The sequence below is a fragment of the Callorhinchus milii genome, unplaced genomic scaffold, assembly GCF_018977255.1.
Source record: "Callorhinchus milii isolate IMCB2004 unplaced genomic scaffold, IMCB_Cmil_1.0 Scaffold3, whole genome shotgun sequence".
NCBI lineage: Eukaryota > Metazoa > Chordata > Chondrichthyes > Chimaeriformes > Callorhinchidae > Callorhinchus > Callorhinchus milii.
This window is the reverse complement of record NW_024704744.1, coordinates 44,686,608-44,706,806: the sequence shown is the minus strand read 5'-3', so window position 1 is coordinate 44,706,806 and position 20,199 is coordinate 44,686,608. Positions and strand designations below refer to the sequence as shown.

General features: G+C 39.9%; 1 protein-coding gene across 3 annotated transcripts in view; it reads left to right on the top strand.

Moving 5' to 3' along the window:
- ahi1 (Abelson helper integration site 1) overlaps positions 1–20,199 on the top strand; it is a 111,023-nt gene that overhangs the window by 24,047 nt on the left and 66,777 nt on the right. For all 3 annotated transcript variants that reach the window (XM_007893016.2, XM_042333310.1, XM_042333311.1), the window contains exons 16-18: positions 2,984–3,114; positions 5,840–5,980; positions 17,687–17,889. In XM_007893016.2, the coding sequence (XP_007891207.2) occupies positions 2,984–3,114; positions 5,840–5,980; positions 17,687–17,889 (475 nt within the window). The remainder of the gene's footprint in view (positions 1–2,983; positions 3,115–5,839; positions 5,981–17,686; positions 17,890–20,199) is intronic.

The following is a 20,199-nucleotide window of genomic DNA, read 5'->3' as shown; positions in this document are numbered from 1 at the left end:
TGATGGTGACATCCGAGACGCTGAGGCCCTGGTGATCACTAGGTTAAGCGGGTGGCCGTGGCGTGGGCAGCAGAGTGGATGTGGAGGGAGAGGTTGAGAGAGGAGAGAAGTCTGAGGAGGTGGAGCAAGAGGGGGTGAAGTGGAGGTTGAAGTCACTTAGGATGATGAGATGGTCGGAGCAGAGGCAGAGGGAAGCTAGAAGGGTGGAGATGTCAGAGATGAAGGTGGGGGAGGATTTGGGGCGGTAAATTAGGAGAATTTTTAGTGAAAGATGGGAGGGATGGCAGAGGCTAAGGTGTTCAAAAGGGGAATGAGCTAGCGGAGACAGGGGGATAGGGCAAGTGACGCCCTGGAGATGAGGGCCACACCACCACCCTCGCGGTTGGGGCGTGGGGCATGGTGGTAGATATAGCCAGGTGGTGTGGCCTCCATGACGGGGAAGGTGTCACTTGGGATGATCCAGGTTTCCGTGAGGGCCGTAATATCAACGTTCTCATCGAGGATGAGATCATTGACGGCCAGGTCTTATTGCAGATGGAGCAGACAGTTGGCGGGGATGTGTGTGGGATGGGAGGCGGAAGTGGATTGGTTGGCAGGGAGGGTGGGGATGTGGATGAGGGAGGAGAGGTTAGCCCCCAGGGTCTGAGTCTGGGGTGGCTTGCGGCGGTAGTGGGGAATGGAGCCGTCGGTGTGTGCTGCTAGACAGCCAACACTGAGTGCCACGATGAGCCCTGGAGGATTTCCAGGCTGGAGCAGAGGGAGGCAGTGGGAGGGTCAAGCAGAGATAGGAGGCGAGGAGAGCAGAGGGAGAGCAGGACAGTGCGGGAGAGTTGCAGGGAGGGGGGCATTTTGAGGGAGGGCCAGCTCGGGTCGGGGGCAGCAGCCAAGATGTGCACACTGAGACGAGAGGCGGCGGATTAGTGAGACATTGTCAGCCTACAGGAGGCTGTGGGGGCTGGAGGTGGTGCAGAGGGGGGAGGACGCTCATTGTGGTTAGCAATGAGATTGCTTACCTCGGCTAGGCTTTTAGGTTTTTTTTTTTGGTTCTGTCTTTTGAGTGTGAAGTCACGTTGATGTCACTTGTTGTTTCTCTGCAGATGCCCTGTTCCATGCTCCGAATCCTCGCTCTGAATCTTAGATATTGACAGATGTGTCATCAGGAATATTTAGTCCCATCCTGTCTACCCAAGGCCTAAAATTCTTTCTCATGACAAGTGCATTCACTCACTTTGCTTTTTCTTCTTATGAGATCCTCATCCTCACCTACAAGGCCATTCACGGCCTTGCTCCCTCCTACCTCTCCGACCTACTGTCCCCCTACCTACCTGCCCGTACCCTCCGTTCCTCTGGCTCCGGTCTGCTCCACATCCCTCGCTCCAACCGCCCTATCATCGGTGCCTGGGCCTTCAGCCTCTCAGCCCCTAGGCTCTGGAACTCTATCCCCTAGTGCCTTCGCCGCCTCCTCCCTTTCCTCCTTCAGGGCCGGTCTCAAGACCTTTCTCTTTGACCGAGCCTTCAGCTCCCCTCTCGACTCTCTACCCCTCCTCGCTCCCTCCCTTCCCTCCCCTCACCCTGACCATTTCCCCCCTGCTCGGATCCTGACCCAACTGTACAGCGCCTTGGGACGTCCTCCCGACGTGAAAGGCGCTCTATAAATGGAATCTTGTTGTTGTTGTTGTTGTTGTATTGCTTTAGGCCATTCTGTTGTTGCAGAGTTTTAATTGTTTTAATTGTTACTTTACCTTTAATATGAAAATAGTAAGAGCAGCACTTTACAAGTATTACGCCTGGAACATCTGCATACTCATTGACCTTGAAATGGATATTCTCTAAATCTGTAAAGTTATCTTGTATGTCAAACTAATAACTAAGACTAAATTTCTCCAACAAGGCTCTGCTGCATGAATTATTTTGTTGCAGTGTTGATCATCAGTAGGTAAGGTGGAGGGCCATTGTCAAGCTCCAAAATTGAAATGTACAGGAAATAGGTTCAATATATCTGTCCATAGAGTCGTCTTCACATTTTGAACCACAGTTGGAACATAAAATCGATCAAATCGAGTTTGCAAATATTCTATAGAAAGACCATTAATGTGGAAGGCAAGGAAGAAAGTCCTTGACTTTCATGAGTCTGTATAAAGGTTATCATTTAAAACCACTACAATATCATCATATTTGATATCAGTGTTGTCTGAATTGAATGTAATAACATTCACTAACTTGTAAACTAACACCCCTACTACAGCATGGAAACACAGTAGAATTCACCCGTTCATTCAAAGTACCAATTTACCCTTTGTCAACTGCATCAATTAACAGCAAGGTCCATCTTATATTTACAGCTAAACCGATAATCCCCTTTCACAAAATACTGCTATTATTGTGCAACATAGCTATAATTTCCCAAATTTCCATTCTAAGACCACTGGCACACAAGGAATTTTGGCTTTCTGATGTCTCTTGCATCTCCTTTCTAGCAGGGGTCACTGATTGTTAATCAGGAGTGGGAACCCCAGCAGACATTGTAGTGCCCCTAACATAGTGGTTGCAACTGCAGCATAGTTCTGGACTAAACTTGGGGATCGTCCAGGCCTATATAATTCATTAGAACACTGGGCAGTACATTTATCCACTGAGCCATTGGCCTTCAATTATTTTTCTTCTCATACAACAGTAATGACCTGTTGTTTCCCAGCAAATATCTCCTGTTGTTTGTTTTATTTTACTATGTTGTAGTTTCCAATGTTTTATATAGTGATCAGGAGGAATAAGAAATTTTAACAAAAGCTTTACTGCACTTTTTTGCTATAAATTCTGAAAATGTTTGCCTCAAGTCTATTTTAAGATGGTTTCAGAGATTCATCACTAGTTTGTATACTAATTGGTATACATTTCATTCTATGTGGAATTAGTACAAACAATGATAGTGCTTATAGTGTTTGGTATCTGTTAAATTGCCTTATTTTTCTTTTGTTTTTTCTAGACTGGCTACAAAAAAGTATACAGGTGCTACAAATTATCACGAGCAGATATGTAGTACATTCACACCTTGTGGGACATTCCTCTTTGCAGGCAGTGAAGATGGAATATGTTATGTTTGGAATTCGGAGACTGGTATGTTTGCATCTGTATTCTCAGTCAGTTTATTTTGGGATCAAGTAATGGTTTTCTTCCAAACTATTTGTGTATGTTTTGTGAATTGTATAAAGCATGTCAAAATACAGTGGTAATTACTTGAGCCTTAATTACATAATTAGCAACAAATGAAAAGGATAACTGACACTGAATACAGTTTTGATGGCCACAACATAATAATAATCCTTGCATTTGATATAGCGCCTTCTCACATCTTTGAGACATCTCAAAGCGTTTCACAGAATATACTGTAAAGTGAATTGACTATATTTTTGTGGACAAAACACAGCAGCTAATTGTGCACAGCAGTGTCCCACAAATAGTCGGTGGATTGGTCCCACAAATAGTTTGCCGCTCCACCCTCTGAGTCGCCATCCGGCCTGGAGGGCACCATATAAATCCAAGTTGTTGTTGGATTGAAGTGGCCAATTTTTTTTTGCAGGAATTATTACCTCTGCCAATCAAATAACAAGCAGGTTCTACTTACCGCTAGGTAAAGAGAGGCACGTGGAGTAAGGAAACTTGCCCAACATTTTGCCCTGCCGGAAATCGACCCAGGAGAATATCCAGGTTCCAGGGACCACAAGGATTAAATGATTAGACAAGCTAGAGTTCTTCAGCCTTGAAAGCAATTGTCTGAGGGTACCTTATTAGATGTCTATAAAATTTGAAATAAAATTTCAAATGGGATTGAAAAAGTAAACCCAGAACTTTACTTTCTAAACAGGTTTGCAAACAATAGTTTCAGAGCACCACAAAGTATTTCTTTAGGCAAGTTTCCTCACTCCACACGCCTCTATTTACCTAGCAGTAGGAATCCAGTTGTTAGTCAATTGGCAGATCGCTTCTCCGGGGGTAATAATCCCTTCAGTATATAAATAACTAATAATAATTTGGTCACACAATCCACGACTATTTGCGGGGCACTGCTGTGCACATTGGACTGTCGCGTTTCACCCCTAAAATACAGTCAATTCACTTTACAGTATTATTATAATTAGGAGACAATTAATGACTGGAGCAGTATGAGGAAGAGTGGCTCAAGTCCAGGATACTGGATTCATTTAAAAAGAGCCTGATGCTCTGATGGTGGGTATTCTGGAAGGATGAGGTAAAATGGGTGAAGAGCCTTTTTCATCTGAACTAATCTTGTGATGTAATCTTTTTCATGGACCTTCTATTTGTGAAAAAAATTACCAGTGTTTGATGGATGGTTTGTGCTTATAATGGGAATAGCATTGTAAATGTATATCACCAGACCTCTAGGATTCATAATAAGATATACTATTATGAAATTAGCAGCAGCACAGTCAAGATGGCCAAACAGTCTCCTTTCTGTGCTGCAAACGTTTTTTGATTGTGAACATGCTAAAGCAAAATGAATGAATCAATCAATCAATCAGTGCTGTAGCCATACTGAATTTTTTTGCTGAGGCAAACTAGACACCCCTTTGTACCCATTTACGAAGATTATTTGAGCGATTTTATTTCTGACCAATGGAGTGCACGGAGTGAGCCAACCAGCTAGGTGTGCGTATGCAGTGAAGCCAATTCATTATAAGCTAGGTTGGGATTTTATGGATCCCACTCGCGACATTATAATGAGGCTCCACTTGGTAAATTTTCTCAGGTGGTTTTCCTCTAAGAAATAAGCAGTATCGTACTTTATTTGAAGCTGAACTTCAATTGAAGAATGAGGAAGATAATTCGGAAGCTAGGTGATCAATCACTGAACAACACTAAAATGTTTCCTGACAAAGTGCTAGAAATTGGAGAACCGAGGTCAGGAGGGATAATAAAAATGCTTGATAAGAAAATGAAACTGAGAAATAGCTATTGTCTAGAATGAGGAAGATAATTCTGAAGAATGTTAAAGCGCTTCCTGAGAAAGTACTAGAAATTGAGGAACCTACTACAAAAAGCACAATAAAAATAATCTTGTTGAGAGAAATTGAAACTGAAAAATAGTTGCTGGCTCAATGGGACAAAATTGCTCGTAAAGGTAAGCATGTGTTAAATGCACATGCATATAAATACTTTGATAATTTCTTGCTCATTTTATCTTAAGTACCTAATTTATAAACCTGTGTTCTGACAATCACATTTTTAAACAGATCTTGAAGTATTTTCTTCACCTTGTTATCTAGAAGCATGTGGTTCAGTGACATAAGTATACACATGAATATGCATTTTTGCCAGAAAGTATAGTCCATTCCAACTTTATTTGCCTCTCTTGGACTCTTCCATCCCATTTTAGTAATTATAATAAAGATGTTGCATTAAGAAAACTATGAAGAGTATTGTAGGTTATATTCAATTTATTTTATGTATTAGTATCAGAAACATTGTGGAGTCCTGTAGCTCAGTGGTTAGAGCACTCGCTTTGCAAGCAAGAGACCCGAGTTCAATTCCAGGCAGGGCGAAACCTTGGGCAAGTTTCCTTACTCCACACGCCTAATAATAATCCCTCCAAAACCAAAAAAAACAATAATCTACGACTGTTTGTGGGACATTGCTGTGCGCAATTGGCTGCCGCGTTCGCCCACAAATATACAGTCAATTCACTTTACAGTGTGTTCTATGAAGCGCTTTGGGACGTCCTCCCGATGTGAAAAGCACTATATCAAATGCAAGGATTATTATTATTATTATTATTAAATAAATATGATACTAGTGACTGAGTTATTTTCATCCTTTCTGTTAGGTGACCAAGTGGCAATGTATACTGAACTTAATTATGCATCACCAGTGCGAGATGTAGCATTTCACCCCCACGAAAACATGGTGGCATTTTGTGCCTTTGGACCAAGTCAGCCAATACTTATCTTTTTGTATGATCAGAAAGGTGAGTTTTCTTGCTAACAGATTTTCTATGAAAGATTATAGATTCATCAAAAAAATTATTCATCTTATGTTTTTATGGCATTTGACAAGTATATCATTTTGTCAATATTTACAATAAGCTATCAATTCACCAAAACATTTGCTTACACAAAATAAATGGAGACTAATTTGCGTAAACTACGATACTCAGTGTAATTCAGTTTACTCAGAATTTGTTTAGTTTTAATCATGTACGAGTGCCGTAGGATTGTTTTTAGTCAACATCAAGACCACAAACTGTGTACTTTAGGTTCCCATGAAACTTCTTCAGTGAGAAAAAAAATCACTTTTCACTGGAAACAAATAGATGTGAGACAAATTAAATCAGCATTAAGTTAATCATGGCATTGGATTGTTATTTTAAAATTGAACTCACAACTGTTAATGACTGGTTTAGTGGCATTAAGAAACTGGAGGCGGAAAGTTGTGTGTTAATGGAGGAGGAAGAATCCTTACATTTTATTGGAAGCAAACAGGATTTTACTCTTCCCAAATATTCTATTCTTCAGTTATGAATTTTTATCTATAATATGTCCATCTGCCCCCTGCCCGTTCTCATTTTATTCATTTCTTTTTAATCTTAGTATGAGCGGTCGATTCACCGGTCATTAGTATATTTACAGACCTTGGCAGTTGAGAACATTGTATTCTCCACTGTTCATTAAATTTACAGACATTTGTGATTGTGAATTTATAGTTGGAGATCCCTTAATAAACTGAATCCAATGACCAAATCACCCCTCAGCCAGTCTGTTATTAGAGTTTTCCTTTAATTCTCCAGTTACATTTTTTTGCTTATTTTCTTATTTTATCCTTTGCACAAAAGATTACTAAATTATAGTATTTAAAGATTTTTGATCAATATCTTTTGTTTTTCTGCCACTGATCAAACCAGATGTATTCTCGCATTCCATCGCAGCAAGCCAGTATTTAAAGGACTGTTATGGACTCCACAGTTCCTTCACCTTGCTCCCTCCCTTGCCTCCTTCAAGGCCCTCCTGTTCAACCAAGCCTTCCGGCACCCTCCTACCCTCCCACTCTCCCTGCCCTCCACCGCTCCTGATCCCAAACCCCAGCTCGCGTCCAAATCCCTGACTGTCTAGAGCCATGGGACATCCTTCTGACGTGAAAGTCGCTATACAAATGTAATTTGTTGTTCTTATTAATAATAATAATTTTGCACTTGATATAACTTTATCACACCTTCAAGACATCTCAAAGTGCTTCACAGGATATACTGGAAAGTGAATTGACTGTATTTTGTTGCTGCTGTTTGGCTTGAATGAATGCAGTTTTGTGGCACAGCTGAGTGGAAGAACGTTTGGAAACAAAGGTCCCCAAAAGCAATAATGCATGTGTGTGTGAAACCTCTGTTTGAATTCAGCACAGATTGTTGACCAAAAAAATGTTTTCACTGACGAATATGAGTATCTTCAGTTAAATTAGTTTCTCAAATCATTTCTGCTGGGGGTTATAGCATCAGGAAGTCAGACGCAGTCGACTAGGTCCAGTGTTTCAGCTGTCGCTTTATAAAAGTTGGCTGACTTTGAGGTTATCAGGTCACTACTGATATAAGTTTCTACACTATAGTGCTATTGACGTCAATTGCTTTGCGATGCAATGGCAAACTTTACCCTGCTTGGTAAGACCACCGCAACCAATACATTAGGGTGCCGCTGCACCTCTGAATCCTGCCAAAAAGCCAGTCTGGTTGATTTGTCATCACTCTCGACTACCTAGACACCACAGGAGATTGACTTGATCTTGACAGTTTGTTGTTATCTTGGAGCTCGCTCAGGAAACTGGCTAGTCATGCTAGAAACTAGGTGAACTATGCTTCCGGTTAGAAGGGGGCTTAGAGAAGAATTGTGCTATAAGCGAAGCAGCGCTATAATAGGGTGCCCTTGTAATAACTACATGTATTAAGTCAACAGCATACTAATACTGGAAATTTAATGTGGCATTCAGACCAAAATGGAAGCATTAGAAATGAGAATAGTACTTTTTATATTTAAATGTCAGGGTCATTAGCATTCAGGTGAAGAAACCAATCTTGATATAGTATTCAATAAATACCTGAGGTGTATTTTCCTAAGTTATTTTAAATACAGCAATAATTTATGACACAAGTTTGGTTGCAAAAGATATCCCTGAAAATTGCATTTACTTCATTACACCACTAGATAGCACCATAGCAATGTTGTGTGAATGATTTTTTGTATGATCGTATATGTGTAACTCATAATGGAACTAGTTTTCTACAGGTTTGACTGAGTGTATCTCAGTGCATTTTGCATTGTAAAATTGTAAGGTATTAAAACCATATGAAGAAGAGAAAGGGGGAGATATTGAATATATGCATTTATTTTCTTTTGATTCGAATACTTTAATATCCCCTTGAATTGGCACAAGCTGTCCACAGTCCATTTAAAAATTTGTACTGACTGCAATAAAGCAGGTAAATTGGAAGTATACTTCTTTATTTGACACGGATCAATGAATCTATGATTCTTGTTGTTATCAAGCCCAAATTGTACGATACATTATGCAGTGATAAATAACAAAATACTACAACGACGACAACGACTTGCATTTATATAGGCCCTTCATGCAGGGTAGCGTCCTGGAGTGCTTAACATAAAATATTATGCCACAGACAAGCTCCAGAGTATGGGATAAACATTCAAGCAGAAGCTGCCAGGAGTATAATTGAATCTACAATGGAATCCAAACTCTACAAACTACAAGTGTTGTGCGCTATTGCACATCCTTACTGCTGGTTTCAGTGATCAGACAAATTCACAAGAGGTTCATATGAACCTTTGGCCTATTTAATCTTATACTTCCAGACCACCAACCCAGCCATAACTTTAACAAGCTTTTTTTTATATAAATTAATGAATCCATCGTTCTGGCCTCAACTACCCATCCTGGGAATCTCTTTGTCATTAATTACTCTCTTCATAAAGAAGAGCTTCCTGGGTCTGTCCAGAAATTGTGCTTTGCAACTCTAAACCTACGCCCTCATATGAGTTATACTGTCAGTGCATTTGAAAATATTATTCTGATTTACTTATGTAATCCAGTTCAAATTTGATATACCTCTAAAAGGTTCCCTCTGAAACTAGGCGCTATATCAAATGCAAGGATTATTATTATTATCTCTTCAAGCCTGAGCAGCTTTAGCTTGTCAAATCGATGCTCACCATAGCTCATTTGCTAACACTGCTCAGTGCTGTCTTCTGCGCTGCTTCTAGAGCAGGAGAACCACTCAAATCACAGCTACCAAAACCTTGTGTAATACAGGTGAGGCCTGGCCAGAGCACTCTACAACTTAAGTAAGACTTTGGGATCTGAACTTAAATGATTTCACAATGTAGCTCAGCATCCTTTTGGTCTTGCGTGAAGTCTAAACAGGCCCAATGTAATGATCAAATAACTCTTATTGTCAGCATAATATCAAGTAAATGTTGAGATTGAGAGCAACAGCATTATCTAAGGATCATTGTTTCAATGACCATGGGAATTCACACTAAAGACGGCATCTCTGATTTTCTGTTTTAACCGAAAGGGCTTATTCCTGAAGGAGGGGCTCTGGGTCCTGAAAAGGGGAACCTGTTTATCCAATAGAAGGTGATGATAAAAATGGGGAAAAAAGGTCATACAGCTCATGTAACTTTATTTGTTGCTTAGATTCATACCCAAGACCTGATCAGGCAATTTTTATTTCACTGCTTTGAGCTAAATCGTTGCAACTGCTACATCCGTTTGTGTATGATTTGAAAGTTACTTCACTGTAGTTCAGGTTGTAGTCTGTTTCATAAGTTTCATTCTAAATATAAAACAGTCAATCTAAGCTATATTTAGCTCATGGTTTCCTTCACTTAATCATGTCTTCTGTTTCAGCACACAGAATGTCACTCCATCAAATCTAAAACATTTTCATAATAGATGGTTTCATCAAATGTCAGATTTAAGGAACTGAATTATGTGCATTGTCAAACAATAGCTATCTGGTACCACAGGCTTTAAATACCAAGTATGCTGAGATTTTAGAAGGATTTCTTTTCGATTACAGAACCGTATTTTGAAGGCGCTTTAACTTCATTTCTGATGCTTCTGCAAAATTAATAAAAGGCTAAAATTCCTTTGATTCTCAGTGATTGACAAATCCATCTTGGAAACTATACAACCTGGCGCTGCACAAAAATTTGAGACAAGTGAATTGGTGCACTGCTATCACAGTTTCTGGCAGCCAGGAGTTTTTATTCCTAATCTAGAAATGACAATATAGATGAGAAGTTAATTACTAAATGTTGAAGAAGCTTTCAGTGTAATCATTAGCATCTTGCTAATGAACAAAATTAAATAGGTCTACAAGTTGTCAAAGATTTCATGATGCATGATGTTGGACAATGTGTAGATCACCAATGTAGCATTAATTATTTTGTAGCTTTAGCATGTGGGAAAGCATATATTGAGCAACATTGCTCAAGATATAGATCTTGATTTTAGGAATCCTTTACCTCTTCTAATAAGACAACATTTTTAAGTACCTGAATGTAGCCTATTAGGAAATAATTTCTGAATTTATTTGACCTAAATTTCTCTTACCCATTTGCACTACAAAATATACAGCAAACTGTCCTTGGTACTGGGATTCATATTTGCGTTTCAGTATTCCAGTCTACTACTCTTGCCCCAGGTGTGCCTATATTCTTCAGGTTTTTTTTTCTCAAGAAATCACTGTTTACCTTTCACTCTTACAAGTTAGATGGTCAATATAAAGTGATGAGCAGTATGTTAATATTACCTGCACAGAACTAAATCCCTAAGAATGTTCAAAACGTTTGTTTCCTGCTGGAAATCTCTTCTGCTACTGTTGTATTCCGACTGTGTTGCAAGGACAGTGGTATTGTGTCACTTCCATATTACTTCATGTTATAACTGCCTAGTTTCTGACCAAATTGACAAGCATGTTGGTTTTGCCCAGGTGTGAGATTTGAGAAGTGTGGGAGTTTTAGTGTCCAAATATCAATACACGGATATGATGTAGGATTCTAAAATTACAATAACATTATTTAACTTTAAAATTATATTTGACACTTTTATAATGAGCAGCAATTCAACTTCAGTGATCAGGGGGAAAAAACATGGTTCATTTTGGTCAGCTGGTGTTGACTCACAAGGAAACTCCAGGCACAAATTGGCCAGAGTCCAGGCTTAGGGACCCCAAGAGTATGCGTTGCAGTTCTTCAGGAGTTTAATCAGCTAGAACTACATAGCTTGCCATTGAGAGTGCTGTCTGGAAAGCTTTCTGCAGCCTATCTAGCTGGGGCTACCCATCCTGTTAGAGCTTTGACTTGGTGGGTTAACAGGGGCCAAGTGAGAAGAATCCCTTCCCCTCCAAATCTTGCTGATGAGTCAGGCTGGCTGATTTACCATCAGTGCTTTGGATAGCAGGTATCAAGCAGTACACCAGGTACAAAAAAGCGTGATAGAAGCTTGAAATAGATTAAGTAAATAAAATTATTTCAAAATATTTTTTCATGCGTTACCCAACATTTCCTGAGTACATTGATTATACTAGAGCTGGTTACGAGGCTCATGTTCATTCGAACCCCAAATTTCAGAGTATCCTGACAGAAACAGAATACTTTGTTTTATGCTAGATTGACATATCCATCTAGTGAGATGTAGTGAGGGTAACCATAACCATTTGCAAGAAGCTGATAGAATAAATTCTGTTTTAATTTGTTGACAACAGATCTCCACCTGGAGCAGTTCCCAGGAGCAGATGGCCCATTGTTCTACCAGCTTCAATGATATCTAGAAATCTGCCACTTGATGGAGCAGTATCCATACTTTTTGAGATATTCTCTGAATTGATCTTCTATCACAGATGTGGAATCTGAAAAAGGAGTTTTGATAGTTACAATTCAGAGATTGTGTTTTTAGCCAGATGGGATATATTGTTTGATTATAGGTTTTGTTTGGAAAATAAGTCAGTGTTGGTAGCCATTGTTGATGAGAAAAGTAAATTATACTCACAAAGTATAGTTTCACTTCTCCAAATAAGCATCACTCAGTATAACTTTTCGTTTTCTCATTCCTAGACTTGTGAATCAACTGAAATGTGAGTGTATTATCTGACCAGATATGAAACAATTCAAATTATTAGCAGAGTCAAACCAAACTGCAACACGTTTATCTCAATTTCTTTTGTTCCACAATGGCAACAAGCCATATCATTATTGCAGTACTTGTGTTGAGAAACATCATGCAGTGCATTGGTTAATGTCAGCAGTGATAGCAGTTGTGACATATTTCTAAAACTACAAGTTGGATACACACTGGTTGTGTTCGGAAAAAGGGAAGAGTTATTGTTGTGCTTCTAATGTTGAAAGACTGTCGGTTGCAAGTTTTAACTAATTAGACATTATTAAAGGTCTTGAAAAGGGACTGATTTGCTGAATGAAGTGTAAATACAGGAGTACGTCACATGTGAGAATGGCTTTTGAATGCTGCAATATAAATTATTCAAAAGAACCAAATGCTTGCTTAGCCTATTTCTAGACTTTGAGCAAACCCTGTACCTTATGGAAAATATTTGTTTATGTAACCTAGGTTATTTTATTCTACATAACTATAGTTAGATGGAAGAACACAGCTTTCTTGTTTTTGACATCCCTCCATCAAAAGCCTTATAAAATCAAATACTTAAAAGTAATTTAAAAAGTTCACTTTCTACTTGGGGATTAATTTTAAATAAATTGTCTCATACCAGCTGTTTCAGTAACCTTTTCCAAGTAGTACCCAATTGGGTTATTAGCACATACTCTTTAAAGAACAATTTTCAAATGAACAATTTTCAAATGAGCAGAAAAAACAAAGATAGTTATTTAGAATTCTTTGAATTAATACTTTTAAGTGGTCCTGATGATACAGTTCATTAAATTAAAATATTGGTATATTCTAAACCTATTAAACATTAATTCTCTCCTGATGGCTTTATTGGTAAATGCAGTTACTATTAAAGTACTAACCCATGCATCCCATAAAGCTGCAGGTCTGATAAGTTGATGTTAACCAGACACAAGTTGAGGTGGTACAATTTGGTGTTGCTGATTTGGGAAGGGGCAAGTGATCCAGGCCTGCTACTCGTGGCTATCCTTTGCTAGATAGCATGTGTGCATGTGCGGACGTTGGATGATGAGATTAGACTCGAGTGTGATGTTCTCCAGGGGCATCTAATCTGCTGACTCATTGTCAAGGTTTACACTTGAAGAATTACTTGGATGAAGTACTGGAGGTAGACCAGCATGTAAAAGTGTACTTTGACAGAAGGAGAAACAATGAAATGCCTTCAGGAAAGGAAGAGGGCATGGAAAAAAATTGTCAGCAAAACAAAAAGCAGTGTGGTTGTGTGTAAACACAGCTGTATTATGAGCAATGTATAAATGTGTATAGATAAAGTTACAGGCACCCATGTAATTTACAAACTCTGAAAGGAGCTATGAGTGATGGAATCAACCAATCATTGTCATTGTGGTTAATCCTATAATTAAGGACACTTGTAAATGTCCCTCCCCATGCCCATCAGTTCCCAACCCCAGCTCTAGTCCAAACCAGGACTGTCAAGTTCCTTATGACAACCTCCCAGTATGAAAAGGGTTATATAAATGTAAATTTGTACTGTATTCCTTCTTGACACAGGTATTTACACGTGGTCTCTAATTAGCTCCATGTTAGGACTTTAAATTCTCATAGCCTAGGCTGACACTCCAATGTAGTGGTGCAAATTGTCAGATTGTGATCTTGTTGGGTGCTATCCTTCAGTTGAGATGTTAAACCGAGATCCCATCTGCCTGTCCAGGTGGACGTTAAAGATCCCATGACACTATTTGAAAGAGAAGGGAATTTCTCCTGGTGTCCTAGCCAACAATCTCCCCAAATAAAATTGATCACTCACTTCACGGCTGTTTGTGGGACATTACTGTAGATTAGCTGCTGCATTCGCCCACAAAATACACAGTCAACACCAGTTTACAGTATACCCTGTGAAGCTTTTGAGACATCCTTCCAATGTGAATGGCACTATTTTAAATGCAAGTTTTTTTAAATACACTTATTTTTCTACATAGGTTGCAAATGGAGCATTAAACCCTATTGTTTCTGAACCAACTTGGGTTTAATAACAACTAATGCTGTATGGAATATTTAGTGGTGATTTGCAGCAATTTTGGTAATGATTCACCACCAAATATGCAGTACTAGCTGTACCCGCTTGTTTAGGTCATAGCTCATCAACGAAAGGAAATACCCACTAAAATATATACAATGACACTCCCCCATGCAAGACCTTTCCGATGAGGTATAAATCATATCTCTACATAGATCGGTTATTGAGGCCTTGACACAAACACACAAACAGTCATTATGTCTTTATTAGTAAAGAAGATAAATAGTATAGATAGAAGAAGAACAGGAGCTCCGATCGCAATAAAGTGCAATTACCGACACTACCTAATCACTTTTCATTGCTTTAGATTGAGAGTAGGGCCTCGAGGGTAATTCATTACATAACAATTGTTTGGATGCAATATCTCAAACCCCTGCATTAACACTGAATATGAAAAATGTCTGATAGCTGGATTGTCCGGATGCTGTTGATGTCACTTTACGCAGCTATGAGCAAGATACACTTCCTTTGTAAAGTGATGTCAGCAGCAACAACAGCAGCAACAAAATTAGAGCCTTTCATGTTGGGAGGACAACCTAGGGCCCTAAGACAGAGCGGAGGTGAGGGCGGAGTGGTAGGATTTGGTATAGTCCAGCCAGATCTGCCGATGGACCCTTAAGTTCGATTTAAGCCAAGTGCGCTCAGCGCCACGCACCTTTGCTTAAAGGGAGCGGAGGTGGCTGGTATGCCATGGTGACTTACGTGAATAGGGGACCGTTCAGGAAGAGAGGGAAGCAAGGGAATTAAGAGTGGAGGAGAGGGAGCTGTGGAGAATAGTGACCGAGGAGGATAGGTCATTGCGGGAGGAAGCCCAGAGGGCAAGGAGGTCAGATGACTCCAAGGCAGCCGAGAAGGAGGGGGGGGAAGATTTTTTTCCAAGCTTAGGATGAGAAGGCATTCAGAGCAGAGGGAGAGGGAAGATAGGAAGGTGGAGATGTGGGGGAGGGCTTGGGGGCAATAGATAAGGAGAATTTTGAAGGAAAGGTTGGAGGGGTGATAAAGGGTAAGGTTCCAGATGAGTAGGGATAGGCCGATTGGGGACCGGGAGGTGAGAGCCATCCTGCCACCATGATGGTTAGGTCGTGGGGTATGATGGAAGGTGTAGCCGGGTGGTTGGCCTGGAGTGATCCCGGTTTCAGTGAGGGCGAGAATGTCGATGTTTTCATCAATGATGAGGTCTTGGATGGTAAGTGTTTTGTGGGAGAGGGAGCGGACATTTTGTAGGCTGATGCGGAGTGGACAGTTGGTGGCGGAATGTGGGGGCAAGGGGAGGAAGGGGAAGAACTGATGGGGAGGATGGGGATTTAGATGAGGGTTGGCCCCAGTGGTCAGGGACTGATGGGCCTTGCGGTGAGAATGGTGGATAGGGCAGTCAGAGTGACTGCTGTTGGACAGCCAGTGGCATCTCCCACGGTGAGCCCGACAGAGGATTCGCAGGCTGGAGCAGAGGGAGACAGTGGGATGGTCGAGCAGGGATAGGAGTCAGGGAGTGCGGTGGGAGAGGAGGACCGAGTGGGAGTAATGGAGGGTAGAGGACAGGTGGGAGCAGCTTTTACCATGCATTACACAGCATCCAGGAAGTGAAGGTGGCCACCTGCATTTGGCCATTTTATAGCACAGGAAGCAAGCCACTCTGCTGCAGAAGCCAGAAGTGAAGCACTTAATAACAGGGTTACTCTTTATGTGGATTGGTCTATTCAAGGAGACAGTGGACCACCTTGTCAAATTCAGGAGGGTATTAGATAATAATAATCCTTGCAATTGGTGTACCGCCTAGGCATGCCAGGAGGATGTCCTAAAATGTTTTATAGGATTTACTGTGAAATGGAGCAACTGTAGGCGAGTGCAGCAATCCATTTGCACAATATCCCACATACAAACATGGAACGAGTGACCATCTATTTGGGGGATTGTTGCCCAGGACCCCAGGAGAAACTCCCTTCTCTTTTCGAGTAGTGCCATGGGATCTTTAACATCCACCTGAATAGGAAGATGAGAGCTTAGTGTAATGTCTCATCCGATGGACGGCACCTTTGACAATGTAACAAACCCCCCAACATTTAGCCAACAATCTGTAGTAATATTTGGTAAAGGGAACTGCTTGTTGCAGGTTGTCGGTGACATTAACTGTGACCATTTTAAGATTTGAATCCTATGTTAATGCTGTAGAATAACTTTCTTTTAGGTGTTGCAGTTAAAGTACATTTTACCATCAATTTTTGATCGATACATTAACTTTATTGTGTAGAACCTAAGATTCGTAATATTATAGTACCTAAGGTTCAGGTTTTAGGATGAAAACAAGGACAGGTAAATAACTGGTTCACCAGAGAAGTCCTTTATAGAGCAGAAAGGCAAAACCATATGAACAATGAACATTGCTGATGTGAAAACTGCTTAAAGGTGCTCTATTCCTATAATTTGCTCCAATAGAATGTGGAAAATACTTCAGTTGGAAGAATGAAATGTATTTAATATGTATTACAAGTGCTGTGAGTATCACATACAGTAGACATTAGTTTGTATCCTTCTAAGTTGTATAATTTGCTATATTAGGAATTTGTAGGTTTATAAAACTTTTGAAAGCTTGTTAGGGGAATTATTCTTTGTTGAAGCATTAGCACCTGTGGCATCTGACTTGAGTTTTTGTTTCACAACAGTTGAAAACATTGACAGGCAATGAGAGTACAATATTCTGCATTTTATCAGTGATCTACGTTTTGATAGATCAACCATGTCGAAAGATTAGATATACTGCAACTTGCTGAGAGCCAACATTAAATTTCCCAGCAATAATATTTGCTTAGTTGCTTATTCCCCCACGGTCCTTTCTCCTTAGGAATGTAGTTGTTAACCAAATAGGCTTGAGTTGGTCTGGGTTTTTTTTTTGCCCCCTCTCCCAAAGTAGAAGTGCCTCACCTTCTGTTTGAATAATTGGGAACCATAGATCTAAAAATCTTTCTGGATTCAGCTTTTTTTCAGTTTTATTTTTCTTGGAGTTATTGTGATTTATAAAACTGATCGCTTTCTGACAAAAATAGCTAACTGATCTTGTTATGTAGATGTGCGTCTGTGCAAACAGCAACAAATTGCACTATATAGCGCCTTTCCCATTGGGAGGACATAAACTATATAATTTACATTCCCTTAGTGTATAGCACTTTATGTGGTGGAAGTTATATTTTCTTTAAGGGAATAGATAATAAAAATTGGTTGGTTTTGAAAACTTTCTTTGAAATCTATCTGCTTTAGTTCAAAATGAGAATAATTGTATTTGAACCAACCACATTGATATTTACAGCACTGATTCAATATTTCTAAATCAGGCAAACTTTGTATTCCTTTTTATTGTAATGTTTAAAATATAGTGAATGTAGTGAGTTTGTGAAAACTAACATCTTTTCTTCTTCCTATCTCCCATTGTAGTTGCACAACAAGATGTTCAAACCATGAAAGGCATCTGTCGATTACGTACTACAGCTACCCCTGGAGGACCCAAGATTTTTGGACGACATGCTGATGTTCTCAATATGTCATATTCATCCTTTTCTTCAGCTGATCATTTTACCAGTATATCGAGGCAGTCCTTGAAATTGCAAAAGGTCAGACAAAAGCTGGACTCCGTTTTGGTATGTATCATTAGTACAAGTTACATATAGTCAGTACAGAACATTTTCTTGAACCTTTGCCAGTAAAGTATATATGATATCACTGAATAGTGTAAGTATAAGAGAACATATACAATTGTCAGTATTTGACAGGATTCTGAGTATTGATATAGAACTGGACATGGGTGCAATCCAACTGGGCATCCATCCAATTCTGAGTCCCTCCGACTCCCTGTCTCCCTCCCTCAACTTGTTCAAGATCTCTCTCAAGGCATATCTTTTTGACTGCACTTTTGGACATCCGACAAGCGCAGGTTTAAGCCCTAAATAGGTGGATGGTAGGTATCAGGAACTCCCTGCAAGCTTCCTGGCTGGCAACGCAACTAGGCAATAAATGTTTGAGAGCTTTGCCACCATCTTCCTGTCTGCAACTCGGACACACGGCCCATCCTGTTGAGCGATTCCACCAGTTAGAGGTGTGGAGCTTAAGCAACAACTGCTTACCCCTCTACAAGCCAATCAAGTTGATTGGAGCCTAATTGTATAATAATAATCCTTGCATTTGATATAGTGGAGTCCTGTAGCTCAGTGGTTAGAGCACTCGCTTTGCAAGCGAGAGACCTGAGTTCAATTCCAGGCAGGGCGAAACCTTGGGCAAGTTTCCTTACTCCACACGCCTAATAATAATCCCTCCAAAACCAAAAACAATAATAAATTGGTCATTTTCAATCTACGACTGTTTGTGGGACACTGCTGTGCGCAATTGGCTGCCGCGTTTCACCCACAAAAAATATACAGTCAATTCACTTTACAGTCTATTCTGTGAAGCGCTTTGGGATGTCTAGAAGACGTGAAAAGCACTATGTCAAATGCAAGGATTATTATTATTATAGCACCTTTTCCTGTCGTCGAGATACCTCAAAGCAATTAACAGAATATTCGTGAATTGACTGTATATTTTGTGGGTGAAACCAGGCAGCCAATTGCATATAGTAGTGTCCCACAAACATTTTTTTAAGGAATTATTACCCATGGAAAAGCGATCCGCCAATCAACTAACAAATGGGTTCCTACTTACTGCTAGGTAAACAGAGGTGTGTGGAGTAAGGAAATTTGCCCAACGTTTCTCCCTGCCGGTAATCAAACCTAGGTCTCCTGCTTGAGAGGCGAGTTCTCTAACCACTGAGCTACAGGATAATTATATTACAGTGGTTGAGATCCAGAATATCCCAATCCTTGCTATAATGAAGCGGTTGCACTGTAAATGTGCCCAGCCAGACAGCTCTCTCCTTGCATGGCTGATTTTGCTGTTGAAAAAAATCTGAGTTTCAGGTTATCACGTTATCTCTGCCAACTTCACTTCCTGTTTGCTGCACATGCTGAAGGCCAGCAAATCTGCCTTTTTGTAGCCTTCCTAGTGACCGTGAACATCTCATGCTGCTTTGTCCGCATGTGCAGCAAACTGGACATGATGTCAGTCAATGATCTAGGAGTTAGCCATTTTAGCCCAAAACGAAGTGACCTGCCTACATGTGTATTGAATGAAGTCAATACTACATCAGTGGTGTTACCAGATTCGCGCTTTAAAAGAAAATAAGTATGTTCTAAAAGGCTGGACTATTCTATTAGTTTGGAATGTCTTGTGAATTGCAACTTGCATTTATATATATCACTTTTCATATCAGATATTGTTTCCAAGTGCTTCATAGATATGGTGCCAAACACTGTTGGGGGGTGGTGGGGGGGAAGGTAATGGAGGAAGGTGTGCAAAAATCAATAGCGAGAAACACTGATGGCCTGGTATAGGTTATGAGTAAAATCGGAGATTATGCACTTGTTCCTGGTTTCAATTTTAATGGTAATCCGCAAAAGCCAAAGAAAAAAAATTAGAATTAAATGTTTTTATGTTGAAAGTTTCTGTTTAGTACTTCACGGTAGGATATCTTTACCTGTGCTCCCATTGTCTGTGGCTCCTGTGTGCTGTTCTCTAATTCGCAAGACATCATGTTTTATGGTGAATAGAGATGTGAGAGAAAAGGCTTTAAAATAAATGGATTTTTTTAAGGCATAAACTGTGTTTATAACTCATCCTTACATCAATATAACGTAGCCAGGAAAATATTTTATTTCAGCTCTACTTTAAATGACAAAAATTAACACAATATAGTATTCCAAATACTGTATACATTTTCATATTAAGCTGTTCAAAAAAGCTTGATAGGGGCATAAAGGATTTTCTAATTTAACAATGAAAATGCGTGCAAGAATACCAAAGTTGTGAGTGAGAAAGTGAAGCTAGCCTTTATTGTAGCAAAGTGAACATACAGAATT